This window comes from Aplidium turbinatum, chromosome 13, assembly GCF_918807975.1.
Source record: "Aplidium turbinatum chromosome 13, kaAplTurb1.1, whole genome shotgun sequence".
In the NCBI taxonomy this organism is placed as follows: domain Eukaryota; kingdom Metazoa; phylum Chordata; class Ascidiacea; order Aplousobranchia; family Polyclinidae; genus Aplidium; species Aplidium turbinatum.
The window spans coordinates 14,682,515-14,701,001 of record NC_137484.1 but is presented as its reverse complement, the minus strand read 5'-3'; the positions used below and the strand labels follow the sequence as shown (position 1 = coordinate 14,701,001).

Sequence of the window (18,487 nt, the reverse complement as noted above, 5' to 3'; positions counted from 1 at the left end):
AAATTTTGAAGACACACACAGAAATAGCAAAGTGCCAAAATAAAGATTGACTCAAAGGGACTTGGGCAGGGCGAGTTCAGAAACAGTCAAAAAAAGAGCTTTCATAAAATATGAACTCTTCACTTATAAGCTTAAAAATGCTCTTTTGAGGGACTTTCTTTTATGAGCAGCATTTGGAATTTCTCTTTTAAAACTCCAGCAATAGTCGGCCATCATACGACAATCCCACCGACCTTGATAACGTTCCTCCATAATTTTAATATCCTGGTGGAAATGTTTACCCTGTTCTTCACTAACTTTCCCAAGGTTTTCTGGAAACTCATCCGCATGGCTCTTCAAATAGTGAACTTTGATGCTCATCCTGCATCCCAAACCTTCAAAACTAAGCAGTAGCTCCCTTAAGAGATCTTTATAATTTTCTGCTTTTCTGTTTCCAAAAAAAATTTCTCACAACAGCACCGAAAGCATTCCAAGCTCTAGCCTCGAATGGCAACATTGATTTTACAAAATTTTTATCCTTTAACAATTGCCTGATTTGTGGTCCATTGAAAATCCCAGCTCTTTTTTTCTCTTCACTGAGACCAGGAAAAGCATAACATATATACTTAAAACACTCTCCTTCATGATCGAAATCTTTTACATATTGTTTCATGAGACCAAGTTTGATGTGAAGAGGAGGCAAGAGAATCTTTTTGATATCAACTAACTGATCACGTATGATATTTTTGTCTCCAGGTGTCAAGGTGAGCCTTGGAGGCCACTCTTCTTTGTTCCAGTGCTGATCCTTGCGGTACACGACAACTGAGCGAGACAAAGTGGGCGATACCCACTTGGGCGAGACCAGGTGAACGAGACCAGGTGGGCGACGAGACAAGTGGGCGACGGACCAGGTGGGCGACGAGTCAAGTGGGCGACGAGCCAAGTGGGCGATGGACCAAGTGGGCGACGAGCCAAGTGGGCGATGAGCCAAGTGGGCGACGGAAGCGAAAGTTTAGCCGTTCGGAAAAAATATGACTTTTAATTTTACTTTAAAATACAATAATTGATTTGTGGAAGGGAAGCAATGAGAGTTCTCACGCTGAGTTTCACGAAGCATTGGAAGCAACATTTTCATTATTTTTTGTAGTCTAGTAATAGCGCTTGCAAGCCTTAAAGCAGCCGTCGGCCATGGCCGCTAAGTACCGGTAGTGCTTGAATGACCGCCGGTGCTACCTTCTCAGTCGGCCAAGTTTGGCCGCCGGTTTCTTCTAGCCAATTATTTAATTTCGCAATAGAATGATCGTGGATTAACTGTCGAAAGTATGTAGTATCAAAGAGTGACGCAGAATTAGGTCAGCGCGTCATAATCACCACTGTTGCATTGTGCGGGAACATTTGCTATTGTATGGAATACATCCAGCTCTGCTGCGATTACGTTTATTTTAACAAAGTGTCAATCCGAAGTGCTGATTTACATCGGTGGCAATATTGTCGTTTTTATGTCGATTCAATGTTGTCGGACATTGAATCGTTGTTAAAAAGGAGAACTAGATTAGTTGACATCCGAGGGAAAAATACGTGTCTTCATAGTTGGGAAATGTTCCGGCTGTGTGTTAGTGACTTCACACCCTCAATGGTGACATCATAACGGTATAAATGGTCAGGTTTTATGAAAGGCGGTATGCAGTTGAAACAATTTACTGAGTTGCGAGCAGTGAAAACAATTTAAGGTTGTTAGATGGTCCCGCAATACCGGATTACAATCCCGATAAAGCATTTAATGCGTGGTACAACGATTCTATTGCAGGACGTCGCCCAGACTTCAACAACGCTAAGTGATCATTTTAACATTGTTGCAAGTTTAATGCTATTTACTTGTGCTATCGTTATTGTATTTTGGCCTCCAAGCACGCAGATTTGGCCGCCAAGAAGGAGCTCTCGGTAGGCCACGATGGCTGCCAGAAAAAAACACGAGTTTTAAGGCCTGCGTTGAAACTGAGAAACATTTACAGAAACCCTTCGATACGTTGCATTTTTAAGATAATGTATTCAGACGTTGAATCAATGTACAAATGAACTGTTAGGCTAAATGGGTTCTTGGAACAAATCCAAGGGCTTCTGTGAATGTTTCCCAGTTTCAACGTATCCTAGTCAGCAAAGTTCTCTTTTTTACACGATTTCAACGTTTAGCGACGTTAAAACGATGTAAAAACGGCAATTTCTGCTGGTCGGGATAACTAGGCTACGGTACCCGATAATTTCCTTTCAATCCAAGCTGTAGGCCACACATTTGTTGATCCAAACTAATCATTTTAACTATTCAAAAGTACTAACTTTTAGACATTAAACATGATTTTTTTGTAACATTTTCTTTTGTTTATTTTCCCTTCATTTCTTAAATTTTTCTGAAGGTGTTGCAACCGTGCCAAATTTCTTTCAACTCAATAACTTACTTCGGTCACAAGCACGTTTTAACGTTCGCGTTTTGTCGCTTCTACCTTTTTCTACACCTTTGCTGTGTTGACGTGAATTGTTTTTGATATCATGATCAAAAATAAAAACAACTGAACTGACATGACGAATTCAAGCACGTTTTAACGTTCGCGTTTTGTCGCTTCTACCTTTGTTATGTTGACGTGTATTGTTTTTGATATGATGGTTAGAAATAAAAACAACTCAACTGAACTGACATAACGAATTTTAATTTAATATTTCAAACATTTTATTTTTATTTCTTTCTGCACGATTTCAACGTTTAACGATGTAAAAACGGCAATTATAATTAGGCTACGATACCCAATAATTCCCTTTCAAAAATAAAATTTCAAAAACTCGCCGAATAGGGCACTTGCCGAAAAAGGCTCTCGCCGAATAGGAAACTCTCCGAATCGGATTAGCCGAATCGGACTCGCCGAATCAGACTCGCCGAATAGTAGCAGACCCGCATACGAAGCCGAGCAACGTTATCAAGTTTAACATATTAAAGATTATTATATTTACAAAAAACACAAAACTACGCAACAATTAAATATCGAATGTTTTCGACATCACAAGATGTCCTCTTCAGTAATAATATACATACAACTTAACTACATCTAAATAAAATACAATAGTTAACTAAATCTATAAACAGGAAAAGACAAAAACTACACAGTACTTCTGACTAGCTCAAACTCAACGATAGGCTCCACGAGAATCAAAGGCAACTGCATCAAAAGGTGTTAAACAGATCACATGATATGGTAGAAAGGCAAGGTGCGAAAAAACTAATTTTAAAATACAGAGAGCAAGAAAGACAAGCCGCAAGCATACAATTGTCTGTTCAAAAGTGGATTGTGACGTTTTATGTACAAGGCTTCCAAGATCTTAGTTTGATACTCAGACCTGCCTCTAGACATGATCTCAAATTGCTTGATAGAAACGTTGTTTTGACATTCTGTACTTGAGAAAATGTGATCTTTAATTGCGCTTTTCTGTACAGAATTCAAATTGAGGTGTTCTCCAGCTCTAGTCGATAAATGTCTTGTTGACATACCGATGTATGTCAGGCTTGCATCACGCAAACAACTGAATTTATAAACGACATTAGAACATAGAGCAAAGGGCGTCACAGGCGACTTCAGCTGGAAATATCTGCCTACTTTGAACGTTCGATACACAGGGTAAACGTCACAATCAAATTTCTTTTTGACAATTTTAGCTAGATTTTTTGAAAATCTTACCAAATCTTTTCCCAAGAATGGTACATCAAAAAAGCTGCTAAAATCGTCTTCTTCGGGTTTATCTTTCAGTTTCGTATCCAAAAAAGTTTTTAATATTTTACCAAAAAAGTGTGACGGGTATCCATTTAAATGTAGCATATTTTTTAACTTGTTAGTTTCATTGTGGAACAATAAGTCCGTCGAGCAAACCAAACGGGCACAAGATAAAAGACATAAGATTAATCCAGATTTCCACTTATTTGGGCAAAAAGCGTTGTAATTTAAAAGTAGGCCAGTGTTGGTGGGTTTTCTCCAGATTTGTTGTCAAACGAGTCATAATTAATTTTACTTCTACATCTAAAAAGGCAATAGTGTCATAAGATTTTTCAACTGTAAATTTGATATTCTGATGTTGAGCATTTAAAAGGTTTAAAAATTGGGAACAAGACTGATCATTGTCAAAAACTGCAAAAATATTGTCAACATAACGTACATACATTTTAGGGTAAAAATCACGGAACACTTCAAACGTTTTCGTTTCTAAGTGCGCTAAAAGAAGTTGGCCAAAGTTGGACCAAGTGGAGAACCCATGGTGACGCCATCGATCACCGTTGTATTTTATTTAGATGTAGTTAAGTTGTATGTATATTATTCCTGAAGAGGACATCTTGTGATGTCGAAAACGTTCGATATTTAATTGTTGTGTAGTTTTGTGTTTTTTGTAAATATAATAATCTTTAATATGTTTAACTTGATAAGGTTGCTCGGCTTCGTATGCCTATGGTTCAACAAGACAAACTCTCTACCGAAGCTGTATCAATTTATTTGTTATTCCACATTTTAAAAAAAGTGGGCGATCTCCAGGTGACTTTACACAGTTTTGATTTTTTTTAAATATTATTTCAGACTGAATTAAGTAATTAAAACGTAGCTGAAGAAGTAATTTAAATATGCCACGAACATATCATCGAGAATTGGGAACTCGGAAATATCGGGATTACCATGTTGAGAATCTTACTGCCGCTGTAAATGACTACAAGAATGGACTTTCTCTACGAAAATGTGAGCAAAAGCATGGTGTACCATTTAGTACAATTCAAAAAAGCGCCAAAGGTTTACACAAAATGCCGTATGGTGGCCAGACAGTTTTTACAAAAGAGCAAGAAGAGTCGTTGGTGAAAGTGATACAAGTATGCGGAGACTGGAGTTGTCCATTATCTACATTAGAAATTCGAATGATCGCTCAGGGAATGCTGAACAAAGAAGGTCGAAATGTTTCATGTTTCAAAAATAACCTTCCTGGTACAGAATGGGCTCACAGCTTCTTAACACGACACAAAAGTGAAATATCAGTGAGACAAGCGCAGAACATAAAAACTGTTCGTGCTCAGACAGATGCAGATTGCATAAACAAGTATTTCGATAATTTAGCCGAAAGCATCGCCAATATTCCAGCAACCCACATCATTAACTATGACGAGACAAACATGTCTGATGACCCTGAAAAATCTAAATTGGTTTTCAAGAGAGGAACGAAATACCCTGAGAGGATAATGAACCAGACAAAGAGTTCGACTTCTGTTATGTTTGCTGGAACCGCTGCGGGATATGTATTTGCTCCATGCATTATGTTCAAGGCTGAACATATGTGGGATTCATGGTGCAATGGTGGCCCACCCGATGCAAGATACAACCGCTCGAAGAGTGGTTGGTTTGATAGTACATGCTTTTATGACTGGTTCACAACAGTTATTCTTCCGGTTTGTAGGACCCTAGATGGACCCAAGGTCCTTGTGGGTGACAATTTGTCTTCCCACCTGAACGTTGATATCATCAATTTGTGCGAAAAACATGATATTTGTTTTGTTTTCTTGCCACCCAACAGCACCCATTTGACTCAACCACTTGATGTCTGTTTTTACCGACCCTTGAAGATGAAGTGGCGAAAAATCCTCTCAAATTGGAAAGAGCAAAACAGACGACAAACAACATTGCCAAAAGATGCGATGGCACCCCTTTTGAAGCAATTGTGTGAAGAAATTGGTTTTCATAAGAATGCAAGTCTGATATCTGGCTTCAAGGCAACAGGGATCTTTCCATTGGACAGACAGCACGTTTTGAAAAGGTTGCCTGATTCTGCTGAACGTCAGTCAGCTGCAAATAAGAATGTCAATGACGCTGTTCTTGATCATCTTCATGCAATTCGCTGTCCTGAAAAAGCTCCTGCTACTGGTACTCGGAGAAAAAGAGTTAATGTTCAGCCTGGAAAATCTGTGGCAATTGAGGATATCCCTAGGACTTCAGAGAAACCAGTTGTGTCCAAGATACGAACCAAACGAAGAAGGAAATGCCTGGAAGACAATGAGAGTGAACAAGAAAATGAATCAGAGGAGTCTGGTGAAGAGGCCGTGGAGAATACCAAGGATGGTGTAGAGACTGATCAGGAGAGTAACAGTGCTGGAGATGATTTAGCAAGCTCTATTCCAAAACGTGGAAACATCAAAGTTGGAGACTGGGTATCGGACCGGTTAGATTCACAGAAAGAAAAATCTACAGGGGAATTGTGCTGAAGACGTACACAGATGAAGACGATGCTGATTTTTCGGTGAAGTTTATGCGGCATCTGCGAGAAAACATATACGCATGGCCACAGGAAGATGATATCTGTGACATTGTCTTTGATTTGATCGACAAGGTGTTGCAATCACCATCTATTGGTAGACGAGATGAACTGACCTTTGATCTCTGAAATATACAATTTTAATTTGAACTTTCTGCATTGTTTAAGAGTGTACTTGTAGTCTTGTACCCATACTGGTGAATGGTGACTTGTATCTGATGAATTTGTAGCTCTAACTCAGTAAAAACCTTTTTTTTAAAACTTAAAAATGTGTAAAGCCACCCCAATAGAGCCATGACATTATACAATAAGGTTTTTCAGCACCTGTGTAAAGTCACCTGTTTGACGAGGTGACTTTACACAGTTTTCAGATTTAAAAAAATCAATAAATAAACCAAAGAAAATAATTGTAATGTTAGTACTGCAATCACTATATATTAAGGTTTATTTATGCCAGCTTTGAAGGTATAATGATTAGTAGCCTTGTAGATATTTTAAAAAAGGTAAAAAAGTCGTGTAAAGTCACCCCGTTTTACAGTAACTCTGTTTTTGTGTGTTAATTTATTAATGCAGCACAGCTAACATTGCATACAAACTGAAAAATGGAAGACCTTAATGAAGAAGAATTTCATGTTCCACAGTTGCATGATGATGAAGAAGATGGTGATTCAGACAAAGAGATAAAGGAAGTCATGTGTGCAATATACATTAAGTATCTGTTGTTCTTGTGTATTTTAATTAATTAGTTTTTCATACTTTGCTTACTGCTTAGCTGTGTAATGTGTATACTGTATAGGCTACACTTTATATGATCTGTATATACTGTATGCAGTTACCTTATTAAATTTCTTGTGCATGATGTTCGGTACTCAGAACTCAGAAGCAGTGATCTTTGTTCTGTTTTTTTCAAAGTGGCTATTTTTATACAGTGGTTGCAATTAAAAATCATTGTATTGTGATAGGCGTTGCCAGAGTTCAGGTTATTTGGCAGCGCTGTTGTGGGAAATATAGCCACTGCCTTTTCTCTTTCTTTTGATGAATTTGATCTTTAACTTAGAACTGCATTTTGTTCATCAGATGTAGTAAAAGTGTACCGTATATATAATTGTTCTTCCTGACGAGAACACTATAAGGTGTTGAAAACGTTCGATATAAAATTTGTTTTAATTTAGTCTTTTCTGTGAGTGTAGAAAATAAACGTAAATATGCAAAATCTGATATGACATGTATATATGTTGTTATAATTTGAAACAGCGACAGATGTTCAAATGTATACTGTTATTAACTCCACAAGTGGTTCAACTTAAATATTATGATTTGTATCATCAATTTCTGTTTATTTCAGCTTGAAGTTGCCTTTAAATCAGGTTTGCTAAAACCTGGAATTTTCCGTCCTATCACTGCCCCTCCTCCTGTTATAAATGATCAGGTAAGCTACATTATGGTACTTGAGAAAGATCATTGATATATCATGAAGTAGCTATTCATAAATACCGCTGTGTTTCGGATCAGCGTATTCTGGTACGGGCGACTTGGCGCAAGACAATTGATCGCACCGCAGCCGACCTGTCACAGAGACATCTCAAAGCCAAACTATTTGGCGCGAATTTTATTTCATCTATTGACTGCATCTTGCCTTGTGAAGATATCTTTGTTTAATGAAGTGCCTAGTGAAAAAGTGATAATGGGTAATTAACACTTGTAAATAAAAGTATCTGCACAATGCAAAATATGCTTAATATATAAATCACGGTGAAGATGTCCCTGCGGCATGTCGGCCTTGATCGATTGTCGAGTATCAAGACGACCACGGCCGACTATGCGAGCCATTTTGCTTTTATAATTATAAAAGTGGAATGAAGTAAAACATGTTTTCAGTTCATCATTATATATACGATGCTTTAACTTCTATACATCAACATGCGTTGCTTGCATTAGTGATCTAAGTGATCATTTTAGCATTGTAGCAAGTTTAATTCTATTTACTTGTGCTATCGTTATTTGTATTTTGGCCTCCAAGCGCGCAAATTTGGCCGCCGAAAAGGAGCTCCCGGTAGGCCACGATGGCTGCCGGAAAAAAATATGAGTTTAAAGGCTTGGCTTGCTGTTTGATGTTAATTTGCATTGTGACATCATCTTGACACATTATTTTGCAATTTGCGGCGTCAGGGTTTATCGTAAAGCTTAAGAGAAACCTCTCAGAAAAGAGACAAACGAATGGCTAAAGGGTGGTTGAAGTCAGTTATGAACGTTCCCTAACCGTTATCAAAGCTTGTCAGTGTAAAATATGACTTTTAATTTTTACTTTAAAGTACAATGGTTGATTTGTGGAAGGGAGGCAATGAGAGTTCTCACGCTGAGTTTCACGAAGCATTGTGACTTCATCTTGACACATTATTTTGCAATTTGCGGCGTCAGGGTTTATCGTGAAGCTTAAGAGAAACGCACTTCTGTACAAAAAACTAAACAAAAAGATCCGACAAATGTGTAGAAAAGCAAAAGAAGATTACTGGAAAAAAAAAGTGCAAAGAGTTGGAGCATTTAGATGACATGAGATCGCCAAAACTGTTCACCAAACTAAAAGAAATGAAAGGTCAAACTCCAGCTGCAAAGATGGGGCTGATCGATAAAGATGGACAAGTAATACAAACTCAAGAAGGAATAACCAACAGATGGCAAGAATATGTGTCAGAACTATATGATGATGAACGAGACAATATAGAAATTTTACCAGCAAAATCTGAAGTTACAAAAATAATGGAACATGAAGTTAGAGATGTCATAGAAAGACTCCCAGATGGAAAATCAAGTGGGATAGATGAAATTCCTGTGGAACTTCTGAAACAACTAGGAGAAACGGGATTGCAGAACATGACGAAACTAATAAACGAGATGTACAATAGTGGTGAAATTCCGGATGACTTCACTAAGAGTATCTTGATCCCAATATCAAAAATAACAAAAACAATGAGATGTGAATTAAGAACACAGGACTATAAGTCTGATTTCACACGCCAGCAAAATTCTGCTCCACATCATCAAAAAAAGGATCACCCCAATAATACAACAACAAATTGATGAAAATCAAGTTGGATATAAAAAAGGATCCAGAACAAGAAATGCAATCTTCCTTCTAAGAACAATTGGCGAACGGAGAATAGAAAAAGGAAAACACACTTACATTGCATACATAGATTACAGCAAAGCATTTGACAGGATAAAACATACCAAATTACTGCAATTGCTCGAAAAATTTAATGTCCCGTTCTTAGAAAGAAGACTTACAAATAAAAAACATATATTTTAAACAAACAGCAGCAGTTCGAAGTGGTAGCAGTCTCACAGAATTTTTCCCGATATTCAAAGGGGTTTGGCAGGGATGCATTGCATACTCTCACCAATATTATTCAATTTGTACAGCGAAGCAATAATCAAGGAAACATTAACAACACTAAACAAAAACGGAGTAAAATTCAATGGTCAAATAGTAAGCAACATACGATACGCAGATGACACTGTCATACTCGCCGACACAGAAGAAAAACTACAAGAAAGCATGGACAAAATCAATGAAATCAGTAAAAAATACGGAATGAAACTCAATTTGAAGAAAACAAAGACAATGCTCATCAAAAAAAGCAATGGAAATAATAAAATAAACATTAAGCTGGAAGGAGAACAATTGGATCAGGTCTCCACATACACATACCTAGGGTCCCTCATTACACAAGATGGAAGATGCACCAATGATATAAAAAGAAGAATCGGTCAAGCAAAAGCGTCATTTTGGAAATGCAAGGAATTTTTAAGAGGAGAAATAAATTTACAATAAAAACTGAGACTTCTATCCTGTTACATCAAACCAGTCATGTCATATGGAAGTGAAACTTGGACCTACAGCAAAGAAATTCGCAAAAAAATTAATGCTTTTCAACTCTGGTGCTACAGAAGAATATTAAAAATATCATATAAAAAACACATTACAAACGAAGCAATTAGGAAAAGAATTGGAGTGCAAGATACATGGGCAAACGACTTAGCAAGACAAAAGATGAAATTCGCGGGACATATTTTGAGAGGATCGGCAGGACAGCTACATCAATTGGTTATTGAAGGTATGGTGGAAGAAAAGAGGTGCAGGGGAAGAAGGAGACGAACATGGGGAGATGACGTTATACAGTGGGCTGATTTGTCAAGCATTGGAGAAACAAAAAGAGTAGCGGAAGAACGTGACTTGTGGAAGAAAGTGACAGCCAACCTTCGGATCGGAGACGGCACGTGATAATAATAGTAATAGCGCTTGCTGTTTGATGTTAATTTGCATTGTGACATCATCATGACACATTATTTTGCAATTTGCGGCGTCAGGGTTTATCGTGAAGCTTAAGAGAAACTTCTCAAAAAAGAGACAAACGAAAGGTCAAAGAGTGGTAGTAAGAGTAATTGTAATCAAAGAGTTAGAGATGAAAACGCCCCAGAGTTGTTGCAGCAAAATTTGATGTGGCACAGGCGCAAATTTCACGGATATGGAAGGCACGGGAAAAGCTCTTGAACATTTGAACAACCATCGTAACAACAACATCGACAAAACTCACCAAGCAAGTAGAAGTTGTGTTTTATTTCCAGCAAACACAACTTCTTCTGTCCATCTTTCAGACCAAGGTATCATCAAGAATTTCAAATATCATTATCAATGGAGTATGTTGCAAAAACTTCCGGTCACCATCGATGCTAATAAAAACGTTGTAGCCACCAACATAGCACGCGCAATCTGTTTTTTTTTTTGCTGAGACTTTTCGGTCATTTGTCCGAAATGACTTGTAAAAATTCGGTCATTTTTTATTTATTTCGGTCATTTTTTCTGATGAAAATATTTCCTTTCAAGTAGCTGATACAAACCAAAATTTGCACTTCCTGACTCGCTACAACATTGGATTTTCGATGAGAAACGTTTTCGTGTTTTATCTGAGAAAAGTTAGAACAGACAAACGTTTCTTCAACGTTCATCAGCGAAACTCAACCTTGCAACACTTGGCCGAATCGACTATATATTTTTTTGCACATTTTGACCGAATTGGCTATATTTTTTTCAGACATTTTTCTAAAAAATCGGTCAATGATCGAAAAAAAAACAGCGCACAATTAGTGTTCTAGACGCTATAAATCGTATGTGCGCGGAAAATCCAATGTCTCATAGAGACTTGCTATTAACTTACATTTACAATGTTGTATGTGAAAGTACCAATAAAACTTTAATGGACAGGATCCACCACAGACTATGTGGGACTTCTCAAGATGCATAAGTCATAATTTTAACTTGGGCACTTAAAGTCAACTGATATTTTTAATCCGAATGCTCTAGTCTAGACGCTGCGTAGCCGCATCAGCAGTAGGGTGTACAGTTTCAAAACTTTTTTTCAAATTTTCCAACGAAACCAATTTTTTTTGTCGGGAAATAAGCTGAAAACTCATTATCTCAAATATTCTTTTCCTACTCCAACAATTCAAGGTCCCAACTCAAGAAAGAAATTTGATGTAAAATCATCCTACTGGAGATGGGAATTTTAACCACTAAAAAGGACTTTGAAGCTTTTTGCAGTTAGTATGATATGACATATGAGTAACATTAAGAGTTAGATATAAAAAAGTGTGCCACAGTGGTCACTAGCCTGGGGTTCAAAGAGCTATGGGGCTGGAAGGGCCCCAATCAGTGGCTGCAAGGGCCCTAAAAGTGTCCAAGTCAGTTTTATGAAAACACCGGGGGTCGACTTGCACTATAATTGCAAGTTCAATAATTAATCTCATTAGCAAGCCAAAGATACTTTAGCCTTGCTGCAATGTTATAGGGAATAACATATTGAGCTGTTTAGTTTAAAGATTGTCGCTGACAGGGTCCAGCACTGTTTGCTGGTAGGTAGTCAACTCAAACGGGTCACTCAAAATTGACAAACATGAAGTGCTGTTGCCGGGATGTGCAGCTTCCCATCCCAGCCGTTTTGTGACTTAGAATGAGTTACTCGGCAGTCTCTGAAGCTAAGAGTTTTATAGATTAATTATTAAAAAAAACAGCTATTGTACTTATAATAATAATAATAATAATTTTAGTTTTTATATAGCGCTGTATCCATCGCAGAATACGTTGCTCTACAGCGCTTTACAAAGCAGACAGTGTCAATGCAGCCGTATAGAGGCGCAACTGAGTACATTATTACCCGAATCCACTTCATTGCTCAGTGCCAAGCAGAAATTAGATTCAGTACCATTTTTAAAAAGTCTTTGGTATGACCCGACAAGGTATCGAACCCATGCCTACCGCTTCAGAGGCGAGCGCACTAACCACTAAGCCACCTGCAGCATATCATTATACTTTTCCTTATTCAATTCATTCACAGAATATTTTATGGTAGTTTTGTAACTCTGTAAAATGGCAACTTCAGCTACTAGCACCCGAATGTCCATAAAATAACTACCAACCCATTAAATAAAGAAACAACCCAAAGTTGTTGAGAAGTAAAAAGAAACTTGCCTCTTTTTATGACATTACCATGCAATGTTCACCATGTTTATCACTCGCTACCCCAAACATCTGGCATGAATTCATTAAACAACAACCAGATGTCAAATGAAAGAGCAATTGGTTTTGTGAAAAAACGCATTACTTAAGGAAAAGTAAAGGATAGTAATGATATGCAGGCACAGGAAAAATTTAATGAGGGTTGATGACAGAATAAGAGGTTATCTTATTTCGATGATGCACTGATTACTTGCAGCATTCAATGTTGCCAAGGCTGTGGAGCCACTGTAAGAGAGCATTGGCTTCGGCTCCAGCGCCATCAAGCATTCATCAAATAGCTCTGGCTCTAGCTTCGGAGCCATCAAGCATTCATGCAATAGCTCGGGAGCTGCAAATTTTTAAAAAATTACTCCAACTCCGGCTCCATTAAGTATGTGTATTGTTTATAGATTATAATATAGCATTTACCACAGTAGGACACAACGGTTTAGTAATTTGCATTGTAGTATTATATATAAAATTCTGTTTAAAGGGGCAAGCACACTAAAGTAGTAATTTTTCAGCTTCATGTCATCAGCTTATCAGTATTACTACTTGATTTTAATAGGGGGGTATGTTAAAATACAAATTTTGAGTACAAACTCTGAGTACCCCCCAAAATTATGTCACTGGGAGTAAAAAAACATATTATGAAAAAAATTTTGGATTGCCCCCCCGGGAACTCCCCGCTACCGGGGGGTTTTATGAGCGATTGTCAAAATACATGGGATTTGATACCTACAATTTGAACCGGTTGTCATAGAAGGCTGGAACCAGTCTCAAAAGTTTCGTTTTGAAAAGTTAAGATAGGAATGTAACAGTTTCAGAAGTGTCAGGTGTATGGACAGGCCCATTTTAGTCCAAAACGGCCTATTTGGCCTATCGTGATTGTATGAAATTCAAAATTTTACCTTAATAAGTTTGAAATCGGGATATTTTTTTGTTTAAAACGTTATGATTCGAATTAGTACTTTCAAATGAATCATATGCATGTCTAGTTGTAGAAAATTGATTGATTATATGACGTCATTACGTTTAAAATCAGAGACATTTTGGGTAATGTCATAAAAATTGAAATATAGGTATTACAGCCAGTCATTATAAAGCATTTTCAATTTTCTTGCCCATGTTTGCTTTTTTGAAATATAAATCTATGTACGTGTCAGTTACCAATACGACGTATTATATATATAATATTCAGCATATACTGTATATATACTGATAAAATAATAAGAACAGGAGGCTATTGCTATGTAATATTAAATGATAGTTTGTTTGTTTGTGCATTTGCAGTTTGTGTATTATTTTGTTGTTTTGTTTTGGATATGGACAGCTTTGTCTGACGCATATAAAGAATAATCATAGTTATGTTTCAAAAGTCCAATGTTATGGAAGTATTGTGTAGTTCCAGATATCAAATTAGTTAGTGTTTTTTATCTTTTCATTAAGAGCTTTATTCAATAGTTGAACTGTTTCATTTGAAACATAGCATTTGATCCGGGCAGATCTGACATACGACACATCCAAGCTATTATGAATGATCTGATAAGTATCAGTAACAAGAAGTTCAGGATTTTCAGGGGAAATCCATATTTCTCCATGTCTACTGTTGCCAACCTTCTTGAAGTATGTAAGTAGTAAGGCCTCATCATTCACAATTTCAACAATGTTAGCAAGGTACCAGTGTCATTCACTTCCTTCAATCCAGATGGCAGCTACAAACTCACCAACTTGATAGGCTGGTGCTGCAGAATCAGCTTCCTGGTCATTTGATGTGGAGCTTGAATTTGCCTCTGTAAGCAAATGCAGAGCAGAAAGCACACTTTGGAGGTCTAACATTGTTATAGTTGCACATGAACGTGGATTATCTAACTAGCTGATAAGGTTGTTGCCGTAGTCTTCTAATCTGGAATTTTTATAGTCTCATTTCAGTCGGAATATTGAAGCACTTGATTTTAGGGAGTGGCATGTCTTCTTTGCATAGCGAAATTCAGTGCAAAGTCTTTTGTTTTTTATGTGTGATCTGTTACAACATCACTTAGAAGGTAAGCACTCACTTCCTCAGAAGTGGTGAAAGGCCCTGGTGGATTTTGCGCTTTCAGGAAATCTAAATCAGCAAGTTTACTCTGCTCTGCTCTGATATTAAGAGCTTCTTTTTCAGAGTAACCTTTTTCTTCATAAGCTTTCATCTTTTCCTTCCATTGCAGTCTAATTTCTTTGCTGTCTTGTACTGATTTTTCCCATTTCTTTTTGTCAATCTTCAGAATATTTTTAAGTAAATCCGTGCTTTTATTGAGAATTACACTTCTGGAGACTGTATCAAGATTTTATTTACCATAAATATTTATCTTGTAGTTCACTAATCCGACATACGTTCTTCACCCAGGTTGTGAACTGGTAGATTATCCAGTTTCTGTAGGACATCATCACTTGCCGATCCAATTTTCAGCAGCGATCCTGTGTCCTCATTTGCAGCAGGACCAAAACCAAACAGAGACCCTTTTTGAGTTGCCAAGCCTTTTGCAAAAGATTGAAGGAATAGAGCAAGCAAGCTCCTTCGTTACAGTGTTCTTGCAAGCAAACATCGATCAAGCTGAGAATTGTTGATTTATGTAATGTCGATTTGAACATATCAATTGACGAAAAAGAAGTAACACACTCTGGTGTTTGCAGGAAATGATGTGCCTGAAGCATAGTCAAGTCGGGCATATATGACTCATGCAAAAATATTGCAACCCTATCATAGCTTATTAATCAAAAATTTAGGCCCATTTCCGACTCATTAAGGCCAATTATTGCCAAATTTTTGATTTGGTACCATCGTGGTAGGCTAAATGGGTCATTTTGGGCCAAAATGGGCTTGTACGGGCCAAACTACACACCTGAAACTTCTGAAACTGTTACATTCCTATCTTAACTTTTCAAGACGAAACTTTTACGACCAGTCTCAGCTTTCTATGGCCACCGATTCAAAAGTTAGGTGTCAAATCCCATGCATTTTGGAAATCGCTTGTTAGACCCCCCGGTAGCGGGGAGTTCCCGGAGGGGCAACCCAAAAATTTTTTCATAATATGTTTTTTTACACCCAGTGGCACAATTTTGGGGGGTACTCAGATTTTTTTAATTTTAGCATACCTCCCTAATTTTAAGCTAATCAAGATTAGGCTACCCAACCCTGAAGCTGAAGCAGATAAAACTTTTGTAGCTCCTGCTCCACAGACATTTAAAAAAAGGCTCCAGCTCCAGAGAAAATGCTTGGCTCCACAGCTCCGGCTCCACAGCCCTGAATGTTGCTGCAATAAATTTCAATCTTGTTGTTCGTTTTTGATGTGATTATGTGCTTTTTGTGTTATGGTAGTGTTTAAAATGTTTGTTTTCTGACTGATATTTCAAAATTTTGGTGCAGTCAAGCATCAAAGGAGTACATTGGACATTGTAGTAATGTTGATGGTTTCATACAGTGTGTACCAAAAATGTATCTACTTTTTTGTGTGCTCAGTACTCAACTTACATGTTCTCGTAATAATAAAAAATGGACAGAAGTTATTGTTGCACTTGCTAACATATTGGGTTTGGTGCCTTTGAAGCAGAAGCAAAAAAATAGATCAGTTAATGAAAATCAAGAGATGCGTTTATTTTTTTGTTACACACTGTAGATAAGGTTTGTTTAAATGTAGAAAAGTGGCAGTTGGGACCTCGAAACCATGGAGTTGAGAAAAAATATTTCACATGTGGTCGTAACTACGTATTTCCCGACAAAAAACAATGGTTTCACTATAGGTTGTAAAAAACCATACACCCTAATCAGCAGTTTACAGAACACATTGTGACTGACAGTCATTACTAGGGCCATTTTGTTTATGACCTAAAAATTGAAAAATATGACTTTATTTTTAGATATTCTGTCAAAATTTTTATTTTAATGGATTATTTTTAGAGCATCAAATTTATGCTAATCGCCGTAGTTAATGATTCGTATGTAAGTTTTTACATGTATTTTAAACAATAACACACTCGAACAACTAACAAAAACTTCTGTTTCGCTTGAAAATCACTACAAACTTTCAAATGTCTAATGCATGTACCTACCAAACCAGCTACTTAGTAGTTAAGATCTCACCACTGGCTGACCTAGTGACCTACCGCAAGTGTTTATAATATTCAGAGACTGGATTGTGTGTTGCAAAATAATGTGTCAAGATGATGTCACAATGCAAATTAACATCAAACAGCAAGCGCTATTACTAGACTATGCTAGACTACAAAAAATAATGAAAATGTTGCTTCCAATGCTTCGTGAAACTCAGCGTGAGAACTCTCATTGCCTCCCTTCCACAAATCAACCATTGTATTTTAAAGTAAAAATTAAAAGTCATATTTTATACTGAGAAGCTTCGATAACGGTTAGGGAGCGTTCATAACTGACTTAAACCACTCTTTGGCCATTCGTTTGTCTCTTTTCTGAGAGGTTTCTCTTAAGCTTTACGATAAACCCTGACGCCGCAAATCGCAAAATAATGTGTCAAGATGATGTCACAATGCAAAGCGCTATTACACAAAAAATAATGAAAATGTTGCTTCCAATGCTTCGTGAAACTCAGCGTGAGAACTCTCATTGCCTCCCTTCCACAAATCAACCATTGTATTTTAAAGTAAAAATTAAAAGTCATATTTTTTCCGAACGGCTAAACTTTCGCTTCCGTCGCCCACTTGGCTCATCGCCCACTTGGCTCGTCGCCCACTTGGTCCGTCGCCCACTTGGCTTGTCGCCCACTTGACTCGTCGCCCACATGGTCCGTCGCCCACTTGTCTCGTCGCCCACCTGGTCTCGCCCAAGTGGGTATCGCCCACTTTGTCTCGCCCAGTTGTCGTGTACCGGATCCTTGGCCCTGCTGTCCCAGTAGCGTAGGAAACATGGGTATTTGGTGTAGCCACTTTGTTGCCCCAGCAAAAAGTTCAGCATTTTTAAATCTACACAGATGAGCCAACCATGCTCATTAGGGTGGTCCTTAAAAATCATTTTTTTGAAATTTACTGCTCCTAACCCTTAAAAAGTTTCCTCCTTACAAAAAATGAGGTCTTGCAAAACATTTTTAAATTTGAAGATAATTTAGAGGATGCACAAGACCCCTCAAGTTTTGCGTCCCCCTAAAAATGCAAAATTTGGATATCTCGAAAACCGTTAGAGCTAGAGATGTGCTTTTGGTGTCTAAAGATGCAGAAGACAAGGTTTTCTATATGCTTTCTGAACATTGATTATGCCTATCTTGAGTAGAAAAGCAGTTATTTTGAAAAAACTACTTTTTAGGGGGTTTTGCGTGTAAGATTCTTAGTTAAACAATAGTGTAGACCAAAAACAACAATTCTACAATTTACCTTTCTAACCTGTTAAGTTGTGATGTTACAAGTAAACAAATATCACTGTTTAAAGTGACTAGAAATCCAGCGACCTGGGTAGCAGATACACAATGTTCATAATCTTTACAACCTGTAAGTACTGTTTTCATGTCCCTAAGTCTAGCTGAGTTTCGAGCTAATGTTCCTGTGGTTGTCAACTGGGATGAAAACTGGAAAGCTTCTCAGAGACTTAACAACCAAACAGCATGTCGACCGCTTGCCGATTATTGTAACTGG

At 37.5% G+C, this 18,487-nt stretch overlaps 1 protein-coding gene across 2 annotated transcripts in view; it reads right to left on the bottom strand.

The window, feature by feature from the left end:
- Window positions 1-18,487, bottom strand: part of LOC145782240 (putative rRNA-processing protein EBP2) — a 32,152-nt gene that overhangs the window by 8,697 nt on the left and 4,968 nt on the right. Inside the window, exon 4 of one of the 2 annotated variants that reach the window (XM_082594023.1) lies at window positions 15,075-15,083. The exons of the other annotated variant lie outside the window; for it this stretch is intronic. Within the exon in view, the coding sequence (XP_082450149.1) occupies window positions 15,075-15,083 (9 nt within the window). The remainder of the gene's footprint in view (window positions 1-15,074; window positions 15,084-18,487) is intronic. 2 annotated transcript variants of the gene reach the window in all.